This window comes from Aristolochia californica, unplaced genomic scaffold (genome assembly GCF_029961685.1).
Source record: "Aristolochia californica isolate CCGP_79_NKW_82.1479 unplaced genomic scaffold, dmAriCali1.0.hap1 SCAF_5, whole genome shotgun sequence".
NCBI lineage: Eukaryota > Viridiplantae > Streptophyta > Magnoliopsida > Piperales > Aristolochiaceae > Aristolochia > Aristolochia californica.
The window spans coordinates 39,374,568-39,400,217 of NW_027182214.1; the positions used below are offsets into that span (position 1 = coordinate 39,374,568).

General features: G+C 40.6%; 1 protein-coding gene across 1 annotated transcript; it reads left to right on the forward strand.

The window, feature by feature from the left end:
• The first annotated feature begins 21,864 nt into the window (after positions 1–21,864).
• On the forward strand, positions 21,865–25,585 carry LOC137966182 (uncharacterized). Its single transcript, XM_068812727.1, has 3 exons — positions 21,865–22,060; positions 22,648–25,060; positions 25,164–25,585. The coding sequence occupies exons 2-3, from the start codon at positions 22,733–22,735 to the stop codon at positions 25,347–25,349; spliced, it is 2,514 nt and encodes an 837-aa protein (XP_068668828.1). The 5' UTR covers positions 21,865–22,060; positions 22,648–22,732; the 3' UTR covers positions 25,350–25,585.
• Positions 25,586–25,650: the final 65 nt, after the last annotated feature.

Below are 25,650 nucleotides of genomic sequence, written 5' to 3' on the forward strand. Positions count from 1 at the left end.
TGTTCGTGTCATTTCTTCCACCAAGTGTGAGTTTTGGAGCTGAATTTTTTTTGGGTATTCCGGGAATGGTTGACAAAATTCTATGGGGATGAATTATTTTTCTATGGCTGGGTTGAACAGTAGGACGAATTGTCCACTTGCTGCTATGGCAGTGCAGAACGGGGCTCCAAAGCAGTAATGACAAACTGATTTTTGAGAAATTGTTGGCAGATAGGGAGACTCTCAAGGATGAAAGTTCTCTTGGCCATAATTTGCATGTAATGCTGGGGGAAGGGTCGAGCGGTGTATGTTCCAGTATTATGGAAGTTGATCCTACTTTAGCAGCCAATGAGCAAATGACCAATGGAAACACATTAGCAGTGAATTGTGGGTTTGAAACTCTTTGTGGTGGAACAAGTCCTGCTAGACAAACTAGGCAATTTGTGTGTAAAGAAGCACAATACACTGGAAGAAATGTGGAGAACTAGATTGCTATGCTTAGCAGTTTGGTTTTTCTGGAAATGGTGGAAAATATGTTGTGGGGGATGATTTTTATTACTGCTGCTGAGATAAAAATTACATGATGGGCGGCGACTGAACATAGTATAAGTGATGCTGCTAAGGCACTACAGCAACCAGTGGTGACAATAATGGCACTGCTGAAAACAGTGCTGACAGTTCTGAGAGTAGAACCAGCAATGACTTATGAAGTCCATGATATCAACATAATTGCTCGCTGTTTGGATCACTGGGGAATTATCAACTATATGGCTGCACCTTTACAACCTCCGAGGTTGTGGGTCCAGTTATCCAAGAAGAGGCAAATGGGGCCCTTCAGGTTTCTTATGTTGCATTGAAATCCATTGATAGTTTGATCCATTTTGACAAGCCAAAAAGCATATATCTGTTGGAAGATGTGTATTTTGTGCCCTTAGTGCGTGTGGATGTTGGAGCTTATGACTTAGATGTATTGCTTTTTGAAGCCTTGGAGAATTATAATGACAATTGTAATGATATTGCAGATCCTATTTTCACAAAAACAAAAGCACAATGCATTCTACACATCATTCGTCTACCCATGGAAGATGGTTTATTGGAAAACATTGAACTTCCTATTTCATCTAATGTCTCTAGTGATTCCAAAAATTCATTGTCAAATGGTAACTACGATATTCAAGGGACTTGTTCAAAAGTCCTTGATTATGGAAACAGAATCCCGTTGGAAAGCTCTGGGAATCCAATCATGGCTCTGGTAGCATTTTTGGCATCTGCAATGGGACCCCGAGTTGTTGTTGCTTATGCACATGCATTTTTAACATCACTGTCACAAAATGACAGCCACGGACACAGTGTTGTTGTAGCAGTGGAGAAAATAGTGCTGCCAGACAGCCAAGAAAATAGAGTTGTTGTGACAGTGCAGCAACCAATGTGGAAAACAGTGGCAATGCAGCATGAAACAGACGACGCTACTGGTTTTCTAGCCCATGTTGGCCTGAGAGTTTGCAGGATGCAAGCATTCTATGCTATTTTTTCATAAATGGTGTCAATGAGAACTATGAAACAGCAAGGATCTTCTAGCCTTTAGGTTGTTACCTCTGTTGCTACAGTTATACAAGTTGGCTTCGATGACATCGAACTTGGAGTTGGATTAGATTCGTTGACCAAATCCTATGGCATGGGAAGGCTCAATCCACCCTAAGCTAAAGAATTTCTAGCAAGCTCCAAATTCTTTTCCTCTAGGCATTATTTCTGAATATGTTCCTCATCGAATTGGTGTTACCAGGTAGGAGCAAGACCACTCTGCTATTCTCTCCCATCAGCAAGCTGTTGCAGCAACTGCATCAGTGGCGACAAAGATCATTGGCACTAAAAATCAGGAAGAGAAAATTGTTGTGCTTTCTGTGGATGATGGTTCCTGTCATAATGCATTTTTGTCCGACCATGCTAAGCTGAAGACTGTTTTCAAGAAGGATGGCACAACCACTACTGGTAACTTGAGCCAAGTAAGAGATGGTGCTGGTGCAATCCTCTTTATGAGAAGCTTAGTTACATAACAGAAAGCATTACCAATTCTTGGTGTATTCAGGAATTTTACTGTTGTTAGTGTGGACCCTTCTATAATGGGCCTAGGTCCACCTGTTGCAATTTTTGTTGCGGTGAAGCCGTTGTATGAGGAAGTAGTTCCTGCATTTGATGTTATGGTGCTTAACTGTATTGGGTTGTGTTATAGCAAGTGATACCAGTAGGGTTGGCAAAAAAAAAAAAAAATTCTTCTCGAGTGAGAGCTCGGGTGGAATGCTCCAGTTTTGTCATCCAGAGGGCTACCGCAGATATTGCGGATGCTACTTGGGAACAGGTGGAGACGTCGACAAGGGCAAACAAACCTTACCTTCGAGCTTGAGGACAAGCTCTTTCTCCCAGGGGGTGTAATGTTATGCACGCAATAATATTATTAAGTTATTTGGAGTCTAATTAATTATTATTTTTACTTTATTTTATTGCAGTTAAAGAATAAATAGGCCATAAGGGCAGTTTTGTAATATTTTATTTTGAACCTTGTAAGGGTGAACCCTATTTAAGGGGTAAGAGTAATAAGAAAAAGGTAAGTATTGATTTAGCGTAAACAAGGGCTTTGATTTCTCCTCAACGAGCTCAGGGGTGTATGTTCTCCTCAAATAACCTAGGGTTTTCAAACTTCCCTTCGGCTTGATTTTCGTCTTTCTCTTCTTTCTCCCTATGAATCCCTATGTCAGATCTGGGACCGTAACATTCCCTTCCTCTCAACATTTTGAAAATCCAAAGCAAGGAAATGTATACCTCCAAAGTCTCAACCCCATTTCACATCTCTTATTTTCTCTCTCTCGATTGTGTTAAGGTTTAACTAACAAAAACCAAGTCCTCAATGCTTTTCTTCTATTACTTCTTTTTCTGATTTTCATTAGAATAATTCATGAATTTGATCAGACAGAAATACAAGAAGTTAGAGAAGGTGGGGGATGGGACATATAGGACGGTGTACAAGGCCCAAGACTAGATAACCAAATAACTCATGGCCCTTAAGAAAACTCGCCTTGAAATAAAAGAGGAAGGTTTCCCTCTTGCAAATACTTTCACAGAGCGTTAATGTCAACCGGTGCAACTTTGTTTTCCTTGGTTGTTGCTTTTGTAGATTGCTCACCATAGAGCATATTGAAAAGAATGGGAAGACCCTTTTGTACTTTATTTTTCTTGGTTGTGAGTTTGCAGATTGCTCTGCATTGAGCATATAAAAAAGAATGGGAAGCCCATTTTGCACTTGGTTTTCGAGAATCATGCTCAGCTCTAGCAGTAATGGAGAACTGACATAAGTGCCAGAAAACCGACCTGCTGTCCATTATAAATGCAGTGTTGTGGGATGGGACCAAAAGATACCAAATAGAGGTAAAGCTGGAAGATTTGACAGATATATGCATAGAACTTGGTGAAGTTCCAGCAAAGCCTACATCCATCCATTTGTAAACCTACATAAGCAAAAGGCCAAGCTTTCCCATCTTTCAGAACTTTCAAGAAGCATAAACTGACACACGGAAAAGGATTGACATTATAGAGAATTTGTCGTAGCCCTTTGTAGTAGTGTTTTTATGAAGGCCACTTTCTCATAAAGCTCCAAACATCAAAGCTTGTCCTTTCTTAGAATAAGAACAGAACTGTAATTTAAATTTTGTACTACTTGATTTAAATTTTTACATATAATTTCTCTGTAAGGTACTAATAGGGTTTAATACTAAATTTTTCTTAGAAATGTATATCCTAACAAAAGCATTTGTAGCTCTGAGTGGGATATAAATTTCCAACCAAGAGTGCCTTATGTTTCACTTGACATTAAGTTTCCTCTAGACGATAATAGCAAACAAATAAATTTCACACCTAACCTCGACTGATCCACCATCATCCCTGACTCTCCAACCTCTGATTGTTCTACAATCGATCAATCCCCCCATTACGTTGAAAAGGAGCTCGCTACTATGAAACCCTCATCATCTCTTTTATTTCGCGTTGATTACAATTTTGGCATCCATCTTCTAGACCCTGAGCTTCCACACATAAAACTAGATGCAAAGCTTAGCATCCAACACTACTGACCTTCTTCTTGTTGTCCTTTTTTTATTTATTTGATGCAAGATAATAGCTTTGATTAGGTGTGGCGGCATTTGATCACTTTTGCTTCTTTTGATGGAGCTCTAAGGGTGGACCTTTAATTGGTTTAAAACATGCATTAACCAGTCACCGGTAGTCACTTTATAAATTTTAAAATAGACTGAATGCTTTACATAACACCCTGCATAAAGTGTGCATATTCTAGTTCAAATTTTGAAAAGATTTGGAGCACTATTGGCCTTCTAGGTTCTCTTCTTCTATTGATCTTTAGTGAAATAATGAAGTAAAGAAGATTGAAAGAGAGGAAGAGAGAAAGTGTTACGGTCCCGGATCTGACACATGGATTCATAGGGAGGAAGAAGAGAAAGACAAAAATCAAACCGAAGGGAAGCTTGAAAACCCTAGGTTCTTTCAGCAGAACGCACACCCCTGAGCTCGTTGAGGAAAACTCAAAACCCTTGTTCACGCTAAACCAATGCTTGTCTTTTCTCATTACTCTTATTCCTTAAATAGGGTTCACCCTTACAAGATTCAAGATAAAATATTACAAAAGGCCCCTATGGCCTATTAATTCTTTAACTGAAATAAAATAAAGTAAATTAAAGAAAAAAGATTAATTAGACTCTTAATAATGTTATTGTGTGCATAACATTACACCCCCCTGGAAGAAAGAATTTGTCCTCAAGCTCGAAGGTAGGGTTTGCTTGCCCGTGCTGACGTTTCCACCTGTTCCCAAGTAGCATTTATGGTATTTGTGTCAGCCCTCTGGACGACAAAACTAGAGCATTCCACCCGAGATTTTTTTTTTTTTTTACACTGCCAACATCGCTAGCTGTAGCACACCCCAATACGGTAAAGCACCATGACATGGAATGCATGAACTACTTCCTCAGACAGCACCTTCACTGCAGTAGAAATTGTGACAGGTTGATCTATGCCCATTACAGAAGAGTCCACACCAACAACAGTAAAATTGTTGAATACTCCAAGAAATGGTAATGCCTTCTACTCTGCAACTGAACTTCTCATAAAGAGGATTGCACCAGCACCATCACCATCACCTACTTGGCTCGAGTTACCAGTAGTGATTGTGCCATCCTTCTTGACAACCATCATCCACGTAGCCCAGTCAGACACAAATGCATTATGAAGGCAACCATCATCCACAGAAAGCACAACATTTTTGTCCTCCTGATTTTTAGTGTCAATGATCTTTGTAGCCACTGATGTAATTGTTGCAGCAGCTTGGTTATGGGAGAGAATAGTAGAGTGGTTTTGATCTTTCCTGGTGAGACACCAAATCAATGAGGAACATATTCAAAAGTAAATATCAGCATCATCTTGGGCTCAAGAGCTCCACTAATGGTACATGCAGTAAGAACAGAATTTATTTTTGTTGTTGTCCCTATCCAGCCAAAATTAGCTACATCCTGTAGAGGAGTATCTGTTGTGCCCACAACAACAGATAATTGTGCGCCATAAGTCACTACTGCTACTACTCGCAGAATTATCAGCACTGTTTTCAGCAGTGGCACTGTTGGCAACACTGTGTTTTGCAGTGTCAAAATAGCGTCGTACAATCCAGCAATGCATTGGATTGAGCTAGAACAATAGGTGGAACTTCCATTCTTCCAATAAACACTGATGGACCTATCAGTATTTTGTTTTTTAACTTGTGTTCACAAATCTGAATAGCAGTAATCACTGCAGCATGTCCCTGATTCTCATGAGCTATAGATGCACCCTGTGATTCATTTTCATTTTCTACATATTCTAGGTGTTGCTCATCTTCGTCACTTCTAACCAGTTTTATTTTTTTCTGTTGACTCCATTTCTGCATTGCCGCAGCAGTAACAAATTTAAAAATGGAAAATGGCTCTCCTATCCAACCCAAGAATGCAATAGCAGCAGAAATTGGAAATTGAGTCAGACTGTGCAACCCAACCACAGAAAAATCATTCATCCACAAGACCATTCCCAACACACCCAAAAAAAATTTATCTCCATTTTTTTCCACATTGGCTCCGTTCTCATGTTCAGAACTCCCACCGAATAGAAAATTTTCTACGAACAGGGCCTGAGCAACATACATATCATCCAAAAAATAAACACTTCAATCTTGTATTCAGAACTCCCACCGAACAGAAAAATTTCTACGAACAGGTCATGACCAACATACATGGGGCCCAAAAATTGCAGCACAACGTTGTCAATTTGACATAGAACAGGCTCACTGATGTTGTTCTCAGCGGAAGAAAAATAAAACAACACCCATTGAATTTTTTTTCCCTTTCTGGAGTCCCCAAAAGAATTTCATCTTGTATTGCAGACATTTCATCAAATCGTTGCAAGAATTTTCTTATCTTTCCGAAAGATTGAATGCAAATTTTAGGTCGCCAAGACTTACCCCAACAATTTTGAAAATTGGGTTCCCTCTGTTCTGTTGAGATGTAGATTGAGAGTGAGAGTTGGTGTCCGAAAGCCAAATCCTACCGGAATTTTGTCTGACGGAGCCTCCTCTTTCTCTGGTGGTGAACAACAGGATGTCATGGCTTCTCCATTTGGGGATTTTCCGTCTCATGGTCTGAGAAGTGTTCTGGTTCTCGTGAGAAGGGGGTTGTTGATGCTGAACCCAAATCAGCCATTCCCGTGAGAGTCGTATCTTAGAAACATTTCCTGGTCGGAAGAGTTGTCGGAAATTTTTCCTTCTCCTATTCGGGAAGGAGATTTGCTTGTCTTGAGCACAAGTGGTTTGATTTCAGATTTTTTGAGTCCTTCTCGGAAATTTTCATGGTTCCCAGTTTCAGATTTGAGGTTGCACCCAAATCCTCCACAGCGACTTTGGATGGTGAATAGCAGGACGTCGTGGACGAGGATTTCCCTGCTTGGGAAATTTTTAATTTTTCTGGTTCATGGCCTGTCTTCCTGTCCTAGACAGCGTCTGTTAGACAATTTTGCTCCATGACCTTTCTCTCTACGTCATGGGAAAAATACTTCTCGAATGTGGCCCTTCATGCATCGCTGCCATTTGTATTTCTCTTTCGAGTTTGTCAAGTTTTTGCTTAAGAATTGGCAATTGTTCCAACTATTGCATGATTTGCGCAAACCTTCTCTCGTTTTCTAACTGCGCCTCTGCGTGCTCCCTCAGCCCTTTGATCAAGAACTCTAACTCCCCATTGCTGGAATTCCCCACGTTACGTAACTTTGATACAAAGTTGTTACGGTCCCGGATCTGACACATGGATTCGTAGGGAGGAAGAAGAGAAAGACGAAAATCAAACTGAATGGAAGCTTGAAAACCCTAGGTTCTTTTAGAAGAACTCACACCCCTGAGCTTGTTGAGGAGAAATTAAAACTCTTGTTTATGCTAAATCAATGCTTGTCTTTTCTCATTACTCTTACCCCTTAAATAGGGTTCAATCTTACAAGGTTCAAAAAAAAAAGTTACAAAAATACCCCTTTAGATAAAATATTACAAATATACCCATGTGGCCTATTAATTCTTTAACTGAAATAAAATAAAGTAAATTAAAGAAAAAAATTAATTAGACTCTTAATAATGTTATTGTGTGCATAACAGAAAGAAAGGGGGTGGCAGTAAGAGAGCCAATACTCACATGATTAGGGTTTTTGTTGACCCCTAGTCCATATTTATAGCTTAAACATGGGTATAAACACTAAAATACTCTCACTCACTACAACTCAATTACATCGTTATAGAGTTAAGTTGTGGAGCCTAATCAACGTCCTACGCTGAGTGGCGGGGGCTCCGCCCCCACACGCCTGGGAGGGGGGCTTCCCGCCCCCTTCCAAATCCCACGATGACCTTACCGCGAAGGTCAATCCACGAACCGACTCAGCGTAGGGAATTGATTAGGCTCCACAACTTAACGATCTCCCACTTGGAGACTAATTCATCATCAATATCTCATCTACAACGGCAACAACTTCTCAATCCTCAGAGAGAAGTTCAACTGAAGTTGAACACAACTTCGGTTTATGGATTGTAACAGTCTTTGTCAACATATCAGCCAAATTCTGACTCCCATGAATCTTTTCAAGTACTAATACTCCATCCTCAAGTCTCGATCTAATGAAGTGATAATGCAGCTGTATGTGCTTTGTTCTGGCATGATAAACAGGGTTCCTTGCTAAATGAATAGCACTCTGAATGTCACAATACAACACATTCTTCCCATGCTTGAGACATAATTTTTCCCAGAAAGACTGCGATCATACCATCTCTTTGTTGGCTTCAGTCAGGGTGACATATTCTGCCTCACTAGTGAAAAGAGCAACTATCTTTTGCAACTTAGAAACCCAATTAACTGATGTACCACCCAATGTGTATACATATCCAGTGGTACTTTTCCTGACACCAATATCTCTAGCCATGTCAGTATCTACATGACCTTGTAATCCCAATGTTGTTTACCCGGATTACTCATAAATCTGCTCACAACTCCCACTGCATGAGCTATGTCTGGTCTAGTGCACACCATGGCATACATGAGGCTGCCAATAGCATAAGCGTAAGGCACATTGGCCATGTAGGCTCTCTTCTACTTTGTAAAAGGTGACTGCTCCTTAGATAGCCTAAAGTTACTAGCCAAAGGAGTACTCACTAGTTTTGCATCGTTCATGTTGAACCTGCTCAGCACCTTCTTCATATATTCTTCTTGTGACAGTTTCAAGACATCAGTATCTCTAGTAATCCTCATCCCAAAGATTTGTTTTGCAGCACCCAAATCCTTCATTGCAAACTTCTTGGACAACTCCTATTTCAACTTATCTATTTCTTGTATGCAAGCACCTGTTATCAACATGTTATCAACATATAACAGTAATATGATATAGTAGTCATCAAACTTCTTCACATAACAACAATGATCTGCCTGGCACCTCAAAAAACCATTACTTCTTATAAAGGTGTCAAACTTCTTATACCATTATCTTGGAGCCTATTTAAGAGCATACAAGCTCCGTTGAAGTTTGCACACTATTTTCTCCTTTCCCTATGCTTTGAAACCCTGTGGCTGCATCATGTAAATTTCTTCCTCCAAATCACCATGAAGAAAGGCTATCTTTACATCCAACTTCTCTAAGTACAAGTCTTTAATTTCCAGTAGTCCAAATACTATTCTAATAGTAGTCAATTTCATTATTGGATATTGTCGGTATTGGTAATGTCAATTGGAGGATGTCAAACGGGTCAGTGTGGAAAATTCCCAAGGTGAGACATGTACCAAAACTTATGCGTAATCTGATCTCAGTAGAGCAACTTGATGATAAAGGTCATAATGTGACTTTTAATGGTGCTACCTGGAATATCACTAAGGGAGCCAAGGTTGTTGCATGAGGAGTTAAAATTGGAACTCTATTGAGGACTCGATAGCACAACGAGTCATCCAGTGGCGTTGTGGTCGAGTTGCTAACTCAATGAAGCAGCATTAGGCATTATATGTTTCATGTATTTCTTATTTCATGATTGGTAAGTAGGCGGTCCCACGAGGGCTGTATTATAATAATCTGTAACTTTTGAGCTCGAGCCCTTGTTTATGAGGGTATCGAGAGGGAAGGAAAAGGGGTAGAAAGAATTACGGGATCTGTGTTCTCCCTAAGGAACCAGGGTCGGCGTTCCCCTGGAACCCAAGGTGTAGACTCCCTTCGACGAGTCTAAATCCCTCTATTCCATCAACCCTTTCCTTCTCCTCTCTACCGAAATCCCTTCTCAACCCGATTTCTCACAAATCCGACATCATAGGGAGACCTGAGAGGTCTCGGTGACCTGGCTCTGCCTCAAAAACGATAAACGATCTCTCCCATAGACGAGTTACTCGGTCCATGGGTAGAGACCACAACATCTTGGTATCAGAGCAGGCCGACATGGGAGAGCCACCAAACAATAAAGATTGGAGATCTACCATGTGGGAAATGATACAATCCGAGCAGGATGAAACAAAAAGGCGTCTGACGATATTGATGGACAGCAGAGCTTCTCAGGTAAATGTTCAAATTCAACAAATAGCTTCTAAACTTGATGAATTGATGGGGGTAAGAAACCCCACACCTCGTGAAGGAGGGAGGAGCCTTGCGGCTGTGCAAGGCGACCACTTTGTTGGTCGAACAGACTAGACAGTGAATGGCACGAACTCAGGTTCTGGTGGTGGGACCATCCCGAGGTATACCAAGTTGGATTTTCCACTGTTTAAGGGATCTGAGGACCCCTTGATCTAGCTATATAGGTGCGAGAAATTTTTTTCACATCAAAGAACAGCTAAAAATGACAAAGTGGGGTTGGTTGCCTTCCACATGCTCGATGAAGCACAACTATGGGGCCACCAGTTAGAAATGGAAAATCCGAACCTAGACTGGGAAGAATTTAAAGAGTTGTGCACAATTCGGTTCAGCCTTCTACTCAGAACAATCCTTTAGGGGATTTATCCTATTGCACCAAACCGGCACAGTTGAACATTACCAGAAGGCTTTTCAGGAAAAATTAGCCAGTGTCGGTAAAGTAGTTCGGGTGGATCAACACGTGGGATTCTTTACTGCTGGATTATCAAAGTCTCTCAGGCTCAAGGTCGAGCTACTCATTCCCTCAAATTTGTCTCAAGCAATGAACTTAGCCAGGACACTAGAGGCAAAACAGAAAATTCAGAACCGTCGGCCTACTTGGAAAAATAACATATCAGCTTCTAGTAGCACAAGGCGTCCCAGTGCCCCTGCAAATCCTTCCCCAGAGCCCAAGCCCAGTCCGTATCAACCTGTATTTATCAAAAAATTGACCAAAGCCGAAATGGAAGACAGAAGGTCCAGAGGGTTGTGTTATAATTGTGATGAAAAGTACACCTTTGGCCATCAATGTCAGAAGTTGTTTTGGCTAGAAGTGGAGGATAATGTGGAGGAAGAACCCATACACGTAGAGCAGGTGGAGGGAGAACAAACCTGAAATTTCTCTCCACACCATTACTAGCCTCCAATCTACCAAAACTACGCAGCTATGTGCCATCGTCAATGACCAACCTCTCCTTAGTTTGATTGATTCAGGGAGTGCCCATCACTTCATTAGCTTCAACGCGGCCTAGCAGTTGTAGCTTCAGGTGCAGCCACGCCCAGTGGCTTCAGTGTCTGTGGCTAATGGAGAAAAACTTCCAAGTTATGGAATCAGCAAGGTTGTGATGTTTTCCATTGTCGTTCATCAGTTTGAGGCATAATTTCTTATTACCCCTCTCGCAGAATTCAATATGGCTCTCGGAATTAAATGGCTCCACACGTTGGGACCGATTCTGTGGGATTTCGCCGCTTTAACCATGAGTTTTGAGCTCAAAGGCCACCACTTAACGTTCCAAGGGTGCAAGACTGAAGTTAGCCTTGAATGGCATAGAAGGTTGAACACAGAGCATGAGCATCCTGTTGCCACCGAGAAGGTTTCCGTTGAGCAGCAAACATCAACCATTCCAATTACTCCACCTCAGAATGAGATCCTCTATGGACAGCCTTATGAAAAGGACCAGAGCACATCCAGCGACGGGCTTGCTGTCACATACACGCTAGAGGTTCAAATGCTCAGCAAGATTCAGCCAAAGGTGGGGTCCTAGGTGGACTTCGTGCCATTGAAGATGGCCGGTACCACAAACCTGTTGAAATCCAAAACAAGGCAAACACTTCCACTTGCTGCAGCACTGCCAGTTGCTAGTCTTACTGCCAAGAGCCTACCAGCAGCAGCACTGCCAGTTGCTAGTCTTACTGCCAAGAGCCTACCAGCAGCAGCAATAGTTGCTGCAAGGCAACGAGCATCTGCTACAGGCCAGCAGCTCACTTTTGACACTTGGGACCAGTTTCCCACACAGGGGTACCGTGGAGATCCACTCCAACAGACTGGCCTCACTGCCAGGAACCCAAAAGCAGCCCCAATAGTTGCTGCACAGCAACACCTAGAGCAGGTGGAAGCTCAATTTCAACAAATTCCATCTGGCCGACACAGAGAGGCTGGCCTTACTGCTAGGAGTCCCAAGTCAACAGCCATAGTTGCTGCAAAGAAACAAGATGAGTCACTGGAAGAATGTGGGCGGACAGCAGCACTTATAGGATATATAAGCACAACTCAAGTCTTTAGTAACTTGACTTATGGATAATAACTTGTGGAGAGAGCGGGCACAAGTAATGTATTAGATAATGGAAGGGTTGGTGACAACATCGCCATTCTAGCACCTATTACCAAATAAATAATTCCATTAGCATTGGCAATACTAGTTTGTCGAAGAGGAGAAGTCTGAGAAAAATCATTCACATCAAGGGAAAGATGCGGCTCTATTGTAGCCATTGCAGCCTTGCTCGTGCCTTCATTATTCCCACCAGCATCCCAGTGCTTTCTAGCCTAGAGTTTGTGCCACGAATCAGAATACCCATGTAACTTGAAGTAGGTCTCACGGGTATGCTTCACATTCCCACAGTGAAAGCATCTAGTCCCATCAGAAATGGTTTGTGATTTGGAGTTGGAACTGGATTTGCCACCATACACAGAGATAGACCCAAAGTGTACCGGAGGGTGCAAACCATGTTTGAAGCTTTCATATGCCAGAATTTCTCCTGGTGTATCATCGGAGCTACCAGTCGTCATCATTGCTTAACGAACAACCTCTACGAAAGTGAGTGTAGGCTTGCACCACGGTTAGGAAATGTTGTATCTAGAGAACATCATTTTGGATATGGTCTAGGCGATCATCGAGATTATCCAAGAACACATATACCCGCTCTTCTTAAACCAAGGTGTTATACCGTTATATATCGGTTGGGCACTCCATCGGGTATGGTCAGTAGAAGTCTATTTCATGCCAAAGGCCCTAAAGATTATTGTAAAATTTTTCAAGAGAGCCACCAGACTTTTTGAGACGTGTCACATGTCATCGGATATCATACACGTAGGAGGTGTCACTGCCATCAAAATATATATTACCAATGGCATCCTAGACCATCTTAGCTATTGGAAATTGAATGAAGTTGCTCATGAGGGAAGAGTCCATGGAATTAATCAACCTTCCTTTGCCAATAGAGTTATTTGTGCACCATCTTCGAAAGGTAAGATCCGTCTGAGGAGGTTGAGAGAGATCGCCGTTCAAATACCCCAACTTATCTTTGCCTGAGATACACATCTCGACAACCTGGGACCAGAGTGCATAGTTGATGCCATCCAACTTGATTCCAATCAATGTAGTAATATCGGTGGTCTAGGTCGGGGTTGAAGCTTTTCTCAAAGCTTCAGTCATTTTCGTGGTCAACTTGACCAGGACAAAGGAGGGCGGTGATTCACTGGCCTGGAAGTCTTATCGGCCATGGATGAAGGCACAATAGAACCTACGATGAGCGCAAGAAATCTTCCCGCTCGGTCGCAGAGTTGATTGAGTCTGATTTGAGTAGAATTCGGTCCGAGTCTTGGTCTGAGCCCGGTCAGAGGTGCTGGCTCTGAGTTAACTCGGTTCTAGGTTGACTCGATTATGGGTTGAATCGATTCTAAACTCAGTCCATAATTAAAATCCAGCTATGGCGGATTTTAATTTCCAAGGAAAGGTCATTGTCCCTGCATCTCCTTCGCTCCTATTGTCCCTGCATCTCCTTCGCTCCTATAGCTATCGTCGAAGAGAGGTTTTTCGCCCCAAAAGTGTTTTTTGAGAACACAAGTCTACTGTAGTCATCGTCATAGAGTGGAGAAGGCATCATCGCCGAGAGAGCTCACCCGCTCTGACCCCTGATTTCGATCAGCGGAAAGAAATTAGAAAGGAAAAATAAAGAGAGGGCTCATTGGCGACCGTAGGCTGCCTTTAAACAGATTTGAGCCAGGGACAATGGCAAATTTCAATCTTCGGACAGATCGACATGATTTATCGCTAGATTAAACAGAAACGAAGAGGAGCCAAAGACAAAAGTAAGGGGAAAAAGATAGAGGCGCAAGAAGGATAGTCATAGGAGAGATCAACAATGGCGATTTCAACCTTGCTCTGATAGCATGTCAAACTTCACAGTAAATCTTCTTTCATTCATATTTTAAAAAATCCAATTTACACTTCACCGCTTATTGGTTTTATACATAGGGGTGGCATCGAGTCGACCCGAGCCCAAACTTGCCTATGTTCGAGCCGAGTCGAGCCGAGCCCGAACTTGCCTATGTTCGAGCTGAGCCGAGCCTCGTCTCGAGCCTGAAATTGTTATCGAGCTCAAGCCCAAAAATTTTAACCGAGCTCAAGCCGAGCTTCGAGCTGAACTCGAGCCTTAACATACATTTAAAAATTTTCAAAAAATATATATATCAAATAAATTGTATATAAAATTATACATACATTTTACATAAAATTGGGCATGACCTCTACATAAAATTAGGCATAACCTATATATATAATACATGTATAAGATTGGGCATAACCTTTTCTTAAAATTAAGTATAATTTATGTGCATAATACCTGTATAAAATTGGGCATGACCTCTACTTAAAATTGGGCATAATCAATATACATAATACCTGCATAAACACTCCATAAACACTCCATAAGCACTCCATAAAATAGTCTAAATACTCCATACACTGCATAACATTATAAATAAACTCCATACAATAATCAAACACAACAAAATTAAATGAAATATCACTATCAATTTACAATCACCCAAATAAAAACTACAAATCCATTATAAAATTACAAACTATACTTGTTTCTCTTAATGCTAGAAAATAATATATGTCCCTGCATGAGCAAAATCTCCACGTATGACAAAAACAAAAAAATAAAATTAGTTATTGTCAGATAAAAAAATACTCTTCCACTACTAGTTACTTCATGTCGTTAAAAATATTAAAATTACCATGATGAAAGAAACATGAAAAATCATGTAGCTGGTAGCATTATCTCTATACTCTTCTTCTCAGGTTGTAATCATAAAACAAAATTTTAATAAATAAAACTAAAAAATATCATAATAAATAATTAATCAAAGAAATTCACCTTTTGATTTTTCTTTACACCGTGAAGAACCCGAACCCAATCACTGCCACAAATCAAAGCTTGAACTGTATTTGGTGCCAAGGAAGAACGATATGAGTCTATTACTCTACCACTAGCACTAAATGTAGACTCTGAAGCTACTGTGGATATGGGAATTACAAGGATGTCTGCTGCCATCTTAGATAATACCCAAAATTTTATATGATTCACTTTCCACCATTCTAAAACATCAAAATCATATTGTGAAGTTTCCTCACAACTATATACACTTTCTTCAGGATAAATTTTTAATTCTGACCTTGGTGAATTAACTATATCTTTTTGTTTCATATAACTCATTAACTTTGACCAACCTGAACTTGATGAAGGCCTACGACTTGTGGAAACACCCATAGAGCTAGTACTTGAAACAATCTCTTCATTTCTAATATCCACATTATAAAAGGATATATATTCATCGTAGATCTCATATAAGGTACGTCGAACTAAATTTATATTCATTGTAGCTTCCTCCTTAGAATATATCACTGAAAAACACATTTCAATCAACTTTAATTTGACCCTTGGATCCAAAATTGGAGCAACAACCATCAATAAATTGCATTCACCCCAATACTTCTCAAATTTCTCTTTCATTCTACTAACCATTGTCCTAATGAAAACATTTTCATTTGTAGAATGAAAATCCAGAACTGCTTTTACCCTATATACCTCACTAAGGTACAAATTAGAAGTAGGGTAGTCACTCCCAGAAATTATATTAGTAACTGCATTAAAAACTTTTAGAATCTCACACACCATGTCAACCTTTTCCCATTCATCAAAACTTGGCAAATAATCATAAGTTGGTTCTCTAGCTTTAAATCAAGAGAATACATCTTTGAATTTTAATGCAGAAGACAACATGTCATAAGTGGAGTTCCAACGAGTTGGACAATCAATAACCAACCTCTTTTCACCAAGTTCTAATTGTTGTACAATTTCAGAAAAAGTGTGAAGTCTAGCCTCAGACAGATTTATGAATTTGACACTTTCACGCACATTATCAATGATATCCTTAATCTGAACAAGACCATCTTGGACTAATAAGTTCAATAAGTTCAAAATATGAGCACAACAACGCACATGAAACAGCTTTCCACCACACACCAAATTTTTTTCCTTGAAAAATCTTGTTTCAAAACTCTGATACAAACATCATTATATGCAGCATTATCAACTGAAATACTAAAAACTTTATTTTCGATCTCCCACTCTTTCAAACACTTATAAATAGCATCTGCTATATCAACGTCACGACAAGGAGGAGGAACATGCACAAAACTCAAGACTCGTTTTTGTAGCTTCCAATTACTGTCAAAAAAATGCCCAGAAATAACCATGTATTCAATCTTTTGATTTTGGGACTTCCAAAGATCCGTGGTAAGACTAATCTTATTAATCTCTTTTAACAAAATTTTCAATTTCTTTTTCGCTGCCTCATACACCTCCATACACTCCTTCTTAATAGTCTTACGGGATATTTTCTCATAATTCATATTTTGCCATCTTCATTACAAAATTAAATCTCTTCTCTTCTACTATCATGAATGGATGCTCATGCATAAGAATCCAATGAGCAATGAGTACCCTCATTTTAGCTTGATCATATTTTCCTCCAAAACCTATAAAAGGAAGTCCAGATGGACTCTGAACAACATTAGACCCCGCTCCCACTGGTTGAAAGTTTAAGGTTTTTGTTTTCTCATTCCACTTTTCTACTAGTGCAAAGTTTCAAATGTCGACTCATATGTGTGGTCACTCCACTACTAATAACACTCAAATTGATTTTACAATGAACACACAGAGCCTTTTTTGTACCATTAAGTGATACTTCTTTGAATTCCAACCATACATGAGACTTTTTTTGTCATTTTGAAGTATGGGTAGAGTCACCTTCATCCTCATTTATGGTAATTTCATCTGGGCCCACTTCTATGACAGATGGTAGTGACTCTGGTGGAGTTGAGTCACTATTTATGGCCACACTAGAACTAGTGTTAATTATTGATGTTAATTGAGGAGGTGTTGACATTCTTACTTCTACAAAAAAACAAAATTACAAATTAAAAACATAGAAAAAAGAAAGTTATCCAAACAACAAAGATCCTACACATAATTTAAGATACTTGTCTATTCTTAGAGGAAGGTACGTGACATTGTGACAATCAGGAATGACCCTTGCAATGCAGCGGGGTCTCTTTGAGCCTGTAGCCCTACACCCAATAGTTTCCAGTCCAACATACCGATCCTTTTTTATATATAAATTTAAAAACTTCTAAGAGAAAGAAATAAGCACATCAACATTCTCTTCTAATACTGATGAAATTCAACCTCAATACCAAGAAATTAATGATAAAAATGAAAAAAAAATTCAAACCTTACAGAAACAGAATGTGTGCTCGTCGTTCAGGGATATCTCCAAAAGCCTTTCCAAGAATGAAGGAGCACTGCTGAAACGAAACGAGTGTTGGAAATTTTGCAGGGTTAGGTCGGCGACGAAAAAAACAAAACATTAAATAAAAATCTTACCTCCCATCGGACCGTAACTTTCGTCTCGTCAGCGAGGAAGAACTTTGGATGAAGAAATCGAAGAGGAAGGATAAAAATTGATTGCAAAAAAGAGAGATAATTTATATCCGTTTGTATCTAACGTATCAATTCAACGAAATATTGGGTCTAAAAATAAAAATTATGTATTGTATTCCAAAATGTTCTGATCTAATATGTATGATGAATACATGCTTACTAGACTTGTTACTAGTCTAACATAACATAATTGGGTTGAGTTCCATATGGATAAAAAAAAGTTTTGTTTTGGTGAACAATAATTTAATTATTATGGTTGTTTTATGGACCACAATATTATATTTAGGAATAGGAAGAGTTCCATAGGAATAAGAAAAAGACACATGAAGAAAGAACAAGCTCTAATCACACCATATAGGTTTTTTTTTACAATTTTGCAGTTAGGACATGATTTTTGTCTACACAATTGCTTCAAAGATCATGTTATCGTAATTTTAATTCTCTCAAGTTATTGGAAACAAAAAAAAAATAGAACCAAGTCACAATAGAAGCTGCAAAAAAAAGATAAAGACTAATCATGGCATTTTGGATAAAAAAGTCCACTACCAGATAAAATACAATTAATATAGACACAATCTATATGAACAGAGATCAATATAAGTAGTGAACTAGCAAAAGTATATGTGCATTGTACATTGAAAATGTTGATAATCCACATATTGTGACTAGAAGAAGGGCTTTGAGACTTTGTCCACAGGAAAATCGTATAGGATACCAAATGTAGGACAACATATGAATAACGACTGTACAGAATGCAATGCCGAGCAAAGGATGAATGATCCTTTTCAGCTTAAACAGATTCTTAAGAGAGAACAAAAGTTTTATGCATTTAAAACCAAAACCGCTGATAGTAATATAGGTGGAAATTGGAAGGTCAAAGTTTAGGCCTGTGAGTAATAAGATAATAATCAACTACATGGTTTGCTAAATTCTCTTCATGCTTAAAAAAACCACATGATAGAAAACGATACGAGATAAACTTATTGATTGAGGAAAAAAGGTAAAAAAATTATTAAAATGATGTATTTAACTTTATCTGGAACATATACAACGAACCCCAGAGTCCTGTCAACCAAAGGCTAACTAGACTTACAGAAGATAAAAATGAAAAAAAAAAAATCAACACCGAAATCATAGAGTAAGAAAACGTACAGAAGATAAAAATGAAAAAAAAATCAACACCGAAATTGCAGAGGAAGAAAACGTACAGAAGATAAAAATGAAAAACAAAAATCAACTCCAAAATCGCAGAGGAAGAAAACATACAGAAGATAAAAATGAAAAGAAAAATCAAAACTTACAGAAATAGAGAGTGTTCGCCGTTCGGGGATATCTCCAAAACCTTTCAAAGAATGAAAGATCATTGCTGAAACGAAGCGAGAGTTAGAAATTTCTTAGGGTTAGGTCGGTGACACAAAAAAAAACATTAAATAAAAATCTTACCTCCCGTCGGACTGTGGCTTTCGTTCATCGGCGAGGAAGAACTTCGGATGAAGAAATCAAAGAGGAAGAAGATAGAAGAGGAAGAAATTGCAGAGGAAGACGAAAAAATCGAAGTCTTTGACAGAGATTGAGGAATCGGAGAGGGAGAGGGAGAACGAGGGATTTGAAGACCAAAATCCCCCGTTTCCTATGAATACCCACCGACGGACAGTGATTTCTGCGAGAAAATCCTGCTGAAACGGCATGAAAATGGCAGGAAATGGCAGAGAAGTATGGGTTCCCATACGGTAGGACGGAAGGGAAGAGACGGGACTCTCTGTCCCGAAATTTTTTTAGAACTCCCCCTGATTCCAGAATCACCGCTCGTTAAAACGAGCCGGTTCGCGAGCCAACGAGCTGAAACCGAGCGGCTCACTCCTCTTTTGTCGTTATCTCACTCTTTGCTGATATTGAAGGAAAAAAACTCTTAGCTGACAATGTTCTCTTCGATTCCGTCCACCTCAACTACTATCAGTGCAGCTGCTCTTCCACATCTCTTCACCGAACGATGCATTTTCTCTGATTCCGTCCACCCCAGTTGCTACCAGTGTCGTTGCTCTTCCACATCTCTTCACCAAATGATGGGTTATCTTTGATTCTGTCTACCCCAGCTACTGGTCTTCCACATCTCTTCACGGGACAATGTGTTACCCTAACCACTACTAATGTTGTTACTCTTCTACTTCTCTTCACCGGACGATGTGATTCCGTCCGCCCCAGCCACTACCAATGTCGTTGTTTTTCCTGTCCTTTTACGTCCAAGAACCCTCGAAACAAATCTCCTTGCATAACAAGTGCCAATTCACAATTTTAGTTGCTACGAGATAAGATTAGCCTCTCTAACAAATGACCTCTGTTGAAGGGGCATGACAAAGGATAAGCATTATCCCTTCAGTTATCAGATAAGATCCCATTGGATTTATCCCATGTTATATTTATTTTATTATGTAAAGTTTATCTTCTCTATTTTAAATTATATAAATACCACCCATGACTCAACATCGACCTGAAAATGTTTCATAGGAGCATTAATGGATCCTGAAGTTATGCTTTTTAGTGCATACTTGGAACTGCCTTTAGGGGACTGTCTGACAACAATGAACTATGTCTAAGTTGCTTCTGGCTCATCAATCTCCTCATTACTCGCCTTTCTCCATGAGCTTCCAACAACATTCTGGACATTATGCCCATCAATCCACCATCTCTCTTAAGTAAATGTTACTAACTTCCATGCATTATAAGTTCTGGATTTTGAGTTTCTAGCTTTTGGTAGAAAGTCGTGGCGATAATAAGTTTTCTGGCTATTGAATTATCTTCCTTTCCTGAACTAAGAACTCAATTCACTAGTGGCCAAGACGCCAAAGAAAATATTCAACTGAAAATTATACGCTCATCTCTTGCACCTTTTAGAACAGAGCTCGTCTTCAATTATGAAACAAAGCATCAACCATTCTAAGAAACGTTCAATCAAATCATCATGACTCTGTCAATACTTTTCTGGGTGTGGAGAATTTTTTCTACACAGACCCAAATCGGCGCGGGAAGCTTTCTTTTCTCAAGTCCTTCTAAATCCAGCTTACTGGTATGTAAATTTCTTCTTGCCGCCTTCACTGATCTTCTCCAGCAAGAACATTTTTCAAACCTGATGAACATTTGTGATGGAACACAAACCGTCCAAAAGACTCGGAAGGTGAGACCCACATCGCGCGGAGACTGGAGAGAAACCGATCTGCAATTGTTCATTTCCTTTTAATCAAATTTCATGTATTCGACGCCGGACAAAACCAGGCCGCCTAGCGGACTCAGCCGCACAAAACAAGTGAGAATACGTTTAATTTGACGTAGATGCTTCGCTTTCTTGTCCGTTTATAGTTCATGGATGAGCAAAAAAGAGATGTTAAAGGCTTGTCTTAGTCCCGAATTTATACCTTAACCACGAGCTTAAAAATGGATTTAAGCATAAAAGCAAAGTCTCCCACTTTAGTAAAAAGATTGTATGATGAGCAAGTGACCGAGGCGATAGAATATGATATATGTTAGAGACTTTAAGGTTTGTTTGATCATCATCGGTGATTCTCTCCAAAGAATATCGGCCAGCGTCTCCTTCTTTTTAGTTTTTCGTCTTTCATAGTAGCGGCAGCCAGGAAATATAATCGAACAAACAACTCGTGTTCAATATTTGGCTTTATGGTAGAAGAGAATCAGATATGAGACGTCTGCGGCAGGCGTCAAGGAAAAGATTCGTTCATGGGGTAGGTTGGTGAGGAGGAACCTTTATGAAAGCTGGGTTCAGAAACTGGGTTCAGTTTTAAATGGGACTGCGTGGAGAGTCCTTGATGAAAGCTGTGAATTTTGATTTCTGGCGAAGCGTTTGACGCCTTCACAAAATGCCTTTACTGAATCGGTGTGCGGAGTGAGGAGAAGCTGTTCAACACCAGAACATCGAAAAATTACCAAATTACCTCCCGGAACTCAGCGGTCGACTTTGGTCAGACGATGTGAAAGGCCGATAATGCCATCTCGCTTTTCCTATCAGACTGAAAGCGAAACTGAAGTCTCTGCCTGTCACTACTAGGCTGCATCAGAGACGGACCTCAGCAATTTCGTCTCCTCCATCTCTTTCTCTGCGGGCAGCCCAGAACGAATTCCGAGGGGATCGTCGTGCTTTTATCTGTCTGTCTGCCTGCCTGCCTCCCTGAGACTCGCCTGAACATCTCTTCCTCCTGCAGTTCCTTTCTTTTCTTTCAGTGTACTCTTGCCCCAACAGCGCACGCATTCGCTGCCAAAGCATCTCGGCCGCACGAGATCCGCAACATTGTCGATCAACGCCTGTCCGGTATATCCACTTCTCTTAATTTCGTGACCCTTTTTTGTTTTCCCTGCGCGAATGCTTTCGCTTTTAGTTGCATATTGTAAGGTGGTTGTTTTGTGGGCTGTCGTCTGCTTCCTGTTGCCGTTTGGCTATTCGTCTCTGCTCTATGATATGCGCGTCTGGTGTTGGTAAGTGTGAGAACGAGGCGACGACAATTGGAAATTGGGATATGGGGTTCTTCTTCCTTTGCCAAATCCCGCCGATTTCTCTTCGTTGGAGGAAGATCTTTCTGAATTAATGGTTTTGAATGTACAATTGGAAGTTGTCCCTTGTGTGAAAGGGAAAGTAGAATTTTAAGTCCGCAAAATCTTATCCCATCTCCATCCTCACCCGCGTCTTTTTGTCTCTTAGTTTGTCTGGTTTCTGTGCCCTTCCTATTGGGAATCCACTTGTTGGTTTTTCACTCATTTTTTTCGAGAAACACATTACACTATCAGACAGAACGCGGAATCTGGAGCGATTCCCCTCGTATCGTTAGTTGGTTTCTTCAGTTTTTCTCTTTGGGATATTTTATCATGTTCACATTTTTTATCACAGTTTACTTGTGTCAGGCATTCACAGGTCACCGGAATGTGAAAACGATCCGATGGCGAACTGGAACTCCGTTGGCTGGTTTCCGTGCGCGTGATATCAATTATGGCCTCCAGGATGAATAAGGCAAATAATGCGGATCGAACAAAAGCGATTTCGGGAATGGCGTCCTCTGCTGAGATAATGAAGACATCACGGCAGCGAAGTCTGAGAATAGAGAGAGACAAGACTAGTTTTCCCTCTATAGACAGTAGTAGCCTGAAGCTACGAGAAAGCGCAACCGTTGCTGATGCCAATAACGGTGCTAAATCCGAAGAACTTGTGAAATACATGTCTAACTTGCCCACATTTCTCCAACGAGCAGAGGTAGGAGACAATATCCAGGGTAAGGCTTTGAATTTTGGAGTTCTTGATTGGGGACATTTGGAAAAGTGGAAAAACGTGAAGAGAAGCGGCCTGCTGAGAAGTGGAAGTGGGAGTTCTGCGTCAAGCAGTCAGGCCTCGGTGAGAGGTGGCAATGCAAATTCCGCATCAAGCAGCCACTCCTCTCCATCATCCACGACTGCAACTGCTGGAGTCAAAGATGAAACGACTAGCTCATCAAGTCAGAGGAGGAAAACTTCTACTTTGAAAAATCATCTGAAAAAGCCTGCAAAAGAAGGCCGTGCTCCAGTATCGGATAGAAGAAGTATGCCGCCTAAAGCTGTTATGAAATCTTCCGGCAAAGATCATTTGGAGATCAAACTTGAGAATGGTGCCAAGGAAACTTTAAATTCGAACTTTGTTTCAAGTAATGAAAAAAAACCTTCGAAGTCAAGACCATCTCCAAATTCAGAGGATCCTGTCAAGGAAAAAAGGAAGACTCGAGGTGGTGACTTCAAAAGCAGGGCAGGGCCGTTGGTAGAGCCGAGCAGATCCTCCCCTGACTGTGGTTTCGAGGGCAGACATGATTCTCGTAGTTCTATTCTAGCTAGAAGTAGTGGGGCAGCGAGGCTAGAATGCTCTACAGCTGACTACGGAAGGGATGTAGAAGCTAAATGCCATAGCTTTACAGATGACGTTGATTTTCTGAGTGCAGCTCTGTGTTCTGATATTCCTTACTCTTGTCTGCTCCCTTGCGAATTTCAAAGCAGTAAATGGCCAGATATTGACCTAGCAACACCCGTTGGCGTTGAGGTTCTGAAATTTTTTTCCAACGATCGTTACTCATTCTCAAATATTGACAAAAAACAGACCGTGCAACCCAAAGATGAAGATGAACAACAGAACAAAACCTCTTCAGAGTCTCTGAAGCAACGGATCTCTGAGTCTGCTATTGGTCCATTGGCGAAATTAACAGCAGGCTGCGATCGACTGAGTGAAAGTTTCAATTCTCAAGAGGCTTCTTCTGTACGATCTTCTAACTCGACTACCCACTGCTATAAGAATGACTTAGCTTCCTTTGATTCAAACAGAAGCAAAGCTAATGGTACAGGGAGGTCCAGGCAGAGTCCTTTGAGAAGGATAATTGAACAAGTTCTGAAGCCCAAGACGAGCCGACTTGATGAGACACCTACCAATTGTAGTAAATTCGGTGATGCCCAAGAACCACGACCAGAGGATCCACCCGTGCCTGCTCTCGGGTTGCGCAAGTCGTTTACCTCCTCTCAATCATTGAAGAGAAACTTGAACTTCTCAACTGGGATTCAGGACGAGAAGGATAAGAATCACTCCACGAACGCTCTTTTGGAAATTACGGATAATGGCGGGCTTCCTTTGTTTACGTTCACTCCAGAAGAAGGAGCCGATATTCTTGCAGCCAAAATGAATAAAATACTCGCATCTGGAAAGGACGACGATCTTGAGTGGATTTACATGTTTTATTCTGTTCGCAAAGTTAAGAAGAAAGTCGTGGGGTGGATTAACCAAGGCAGGAAAGAAAGAAAATATGTTCCTACCATTGTTGGCCAGATGAAAATTTCGTCTTTTCAATGCCCGAAGGTGAAGGGAAAAGATTCTCAGGCTGTGGTTTGGACGAAAGAATTTGTGCTATTTGGTGCTGAGCTCGGCGAGGCTGCTCATGAAGCTCTAGATTTCTTACCTAACAATGAGCTCGCAGCCATTGTTATCAGTAGTGAAAAACCGCAACCACAGAATGCCCACGAAAGCGATGCAACTGAGGTGAAAATTTTACAGAATGGGCCAACTTCTGAGTGTAAAAAATCCTCGAGTATCACTGCTTTTATTCCAAGTGGTGTTCATAGCTTGCCAGCTTCAGAAGGAGTACCAGCGCCTCTCATCGATCGATGGAGATCAGGTGGATCTTGTGATTGTGGAGGTTGGGACCTGGGTTGCACATTAGCAGCTCTTACCAACGACGGGTGCCGAAGCTCGCGTTTACCTCAAGCTTCTTTAACCTCTGAAGACACTAGTCTGGTTGATCTTTACGTAAAGGTGCATGACATGAATTTATGCAAATTGGTTATTATCGATGGTCTATTCCAATTAAGCAATGATAGTTAAGAGTTGATTCATTGCTTGTAATTTTCATTTGCAGGGAAAACCACCAGCAACCAGGCGTGCCTTCAGCTTTGCAGCCCTCAAAGAGGGTCTCTATTCAGCGGAGTTCAGTGCATTGATTTCTCCTGTGCAAGCTTTCTCCATTTGTGTGGCAATCCTCCATGATAAAAAACCAGTGAGTCTTCCTCAGGTTTGTCACCTGGTTGAGAAAAATTCCAGTTGAGGCTGTAACAGCAGAACACAGAAAAAACACCCCAATCTCTAGGAGAAGAAGCTCCTAAACGTTTGTCCCATACCGACCTCTTTCTCCTCTTGGAAGGGTCTAATGACTACGAGAGAGATGATTTTGAACACAATCGATTAATCTTCCCCGTTTTTGTAATAAGTAACAAATCAGTGCCTGCGTCTAGAGTGTAGAACGAGGTATACCATATCAATGTAAAATGTAGGTGTTTCTCAGATGCATTTACCTCTCTCTTATCCGGACTATAATTTACCAGAGACTCTAAAATAGACCCAATTGA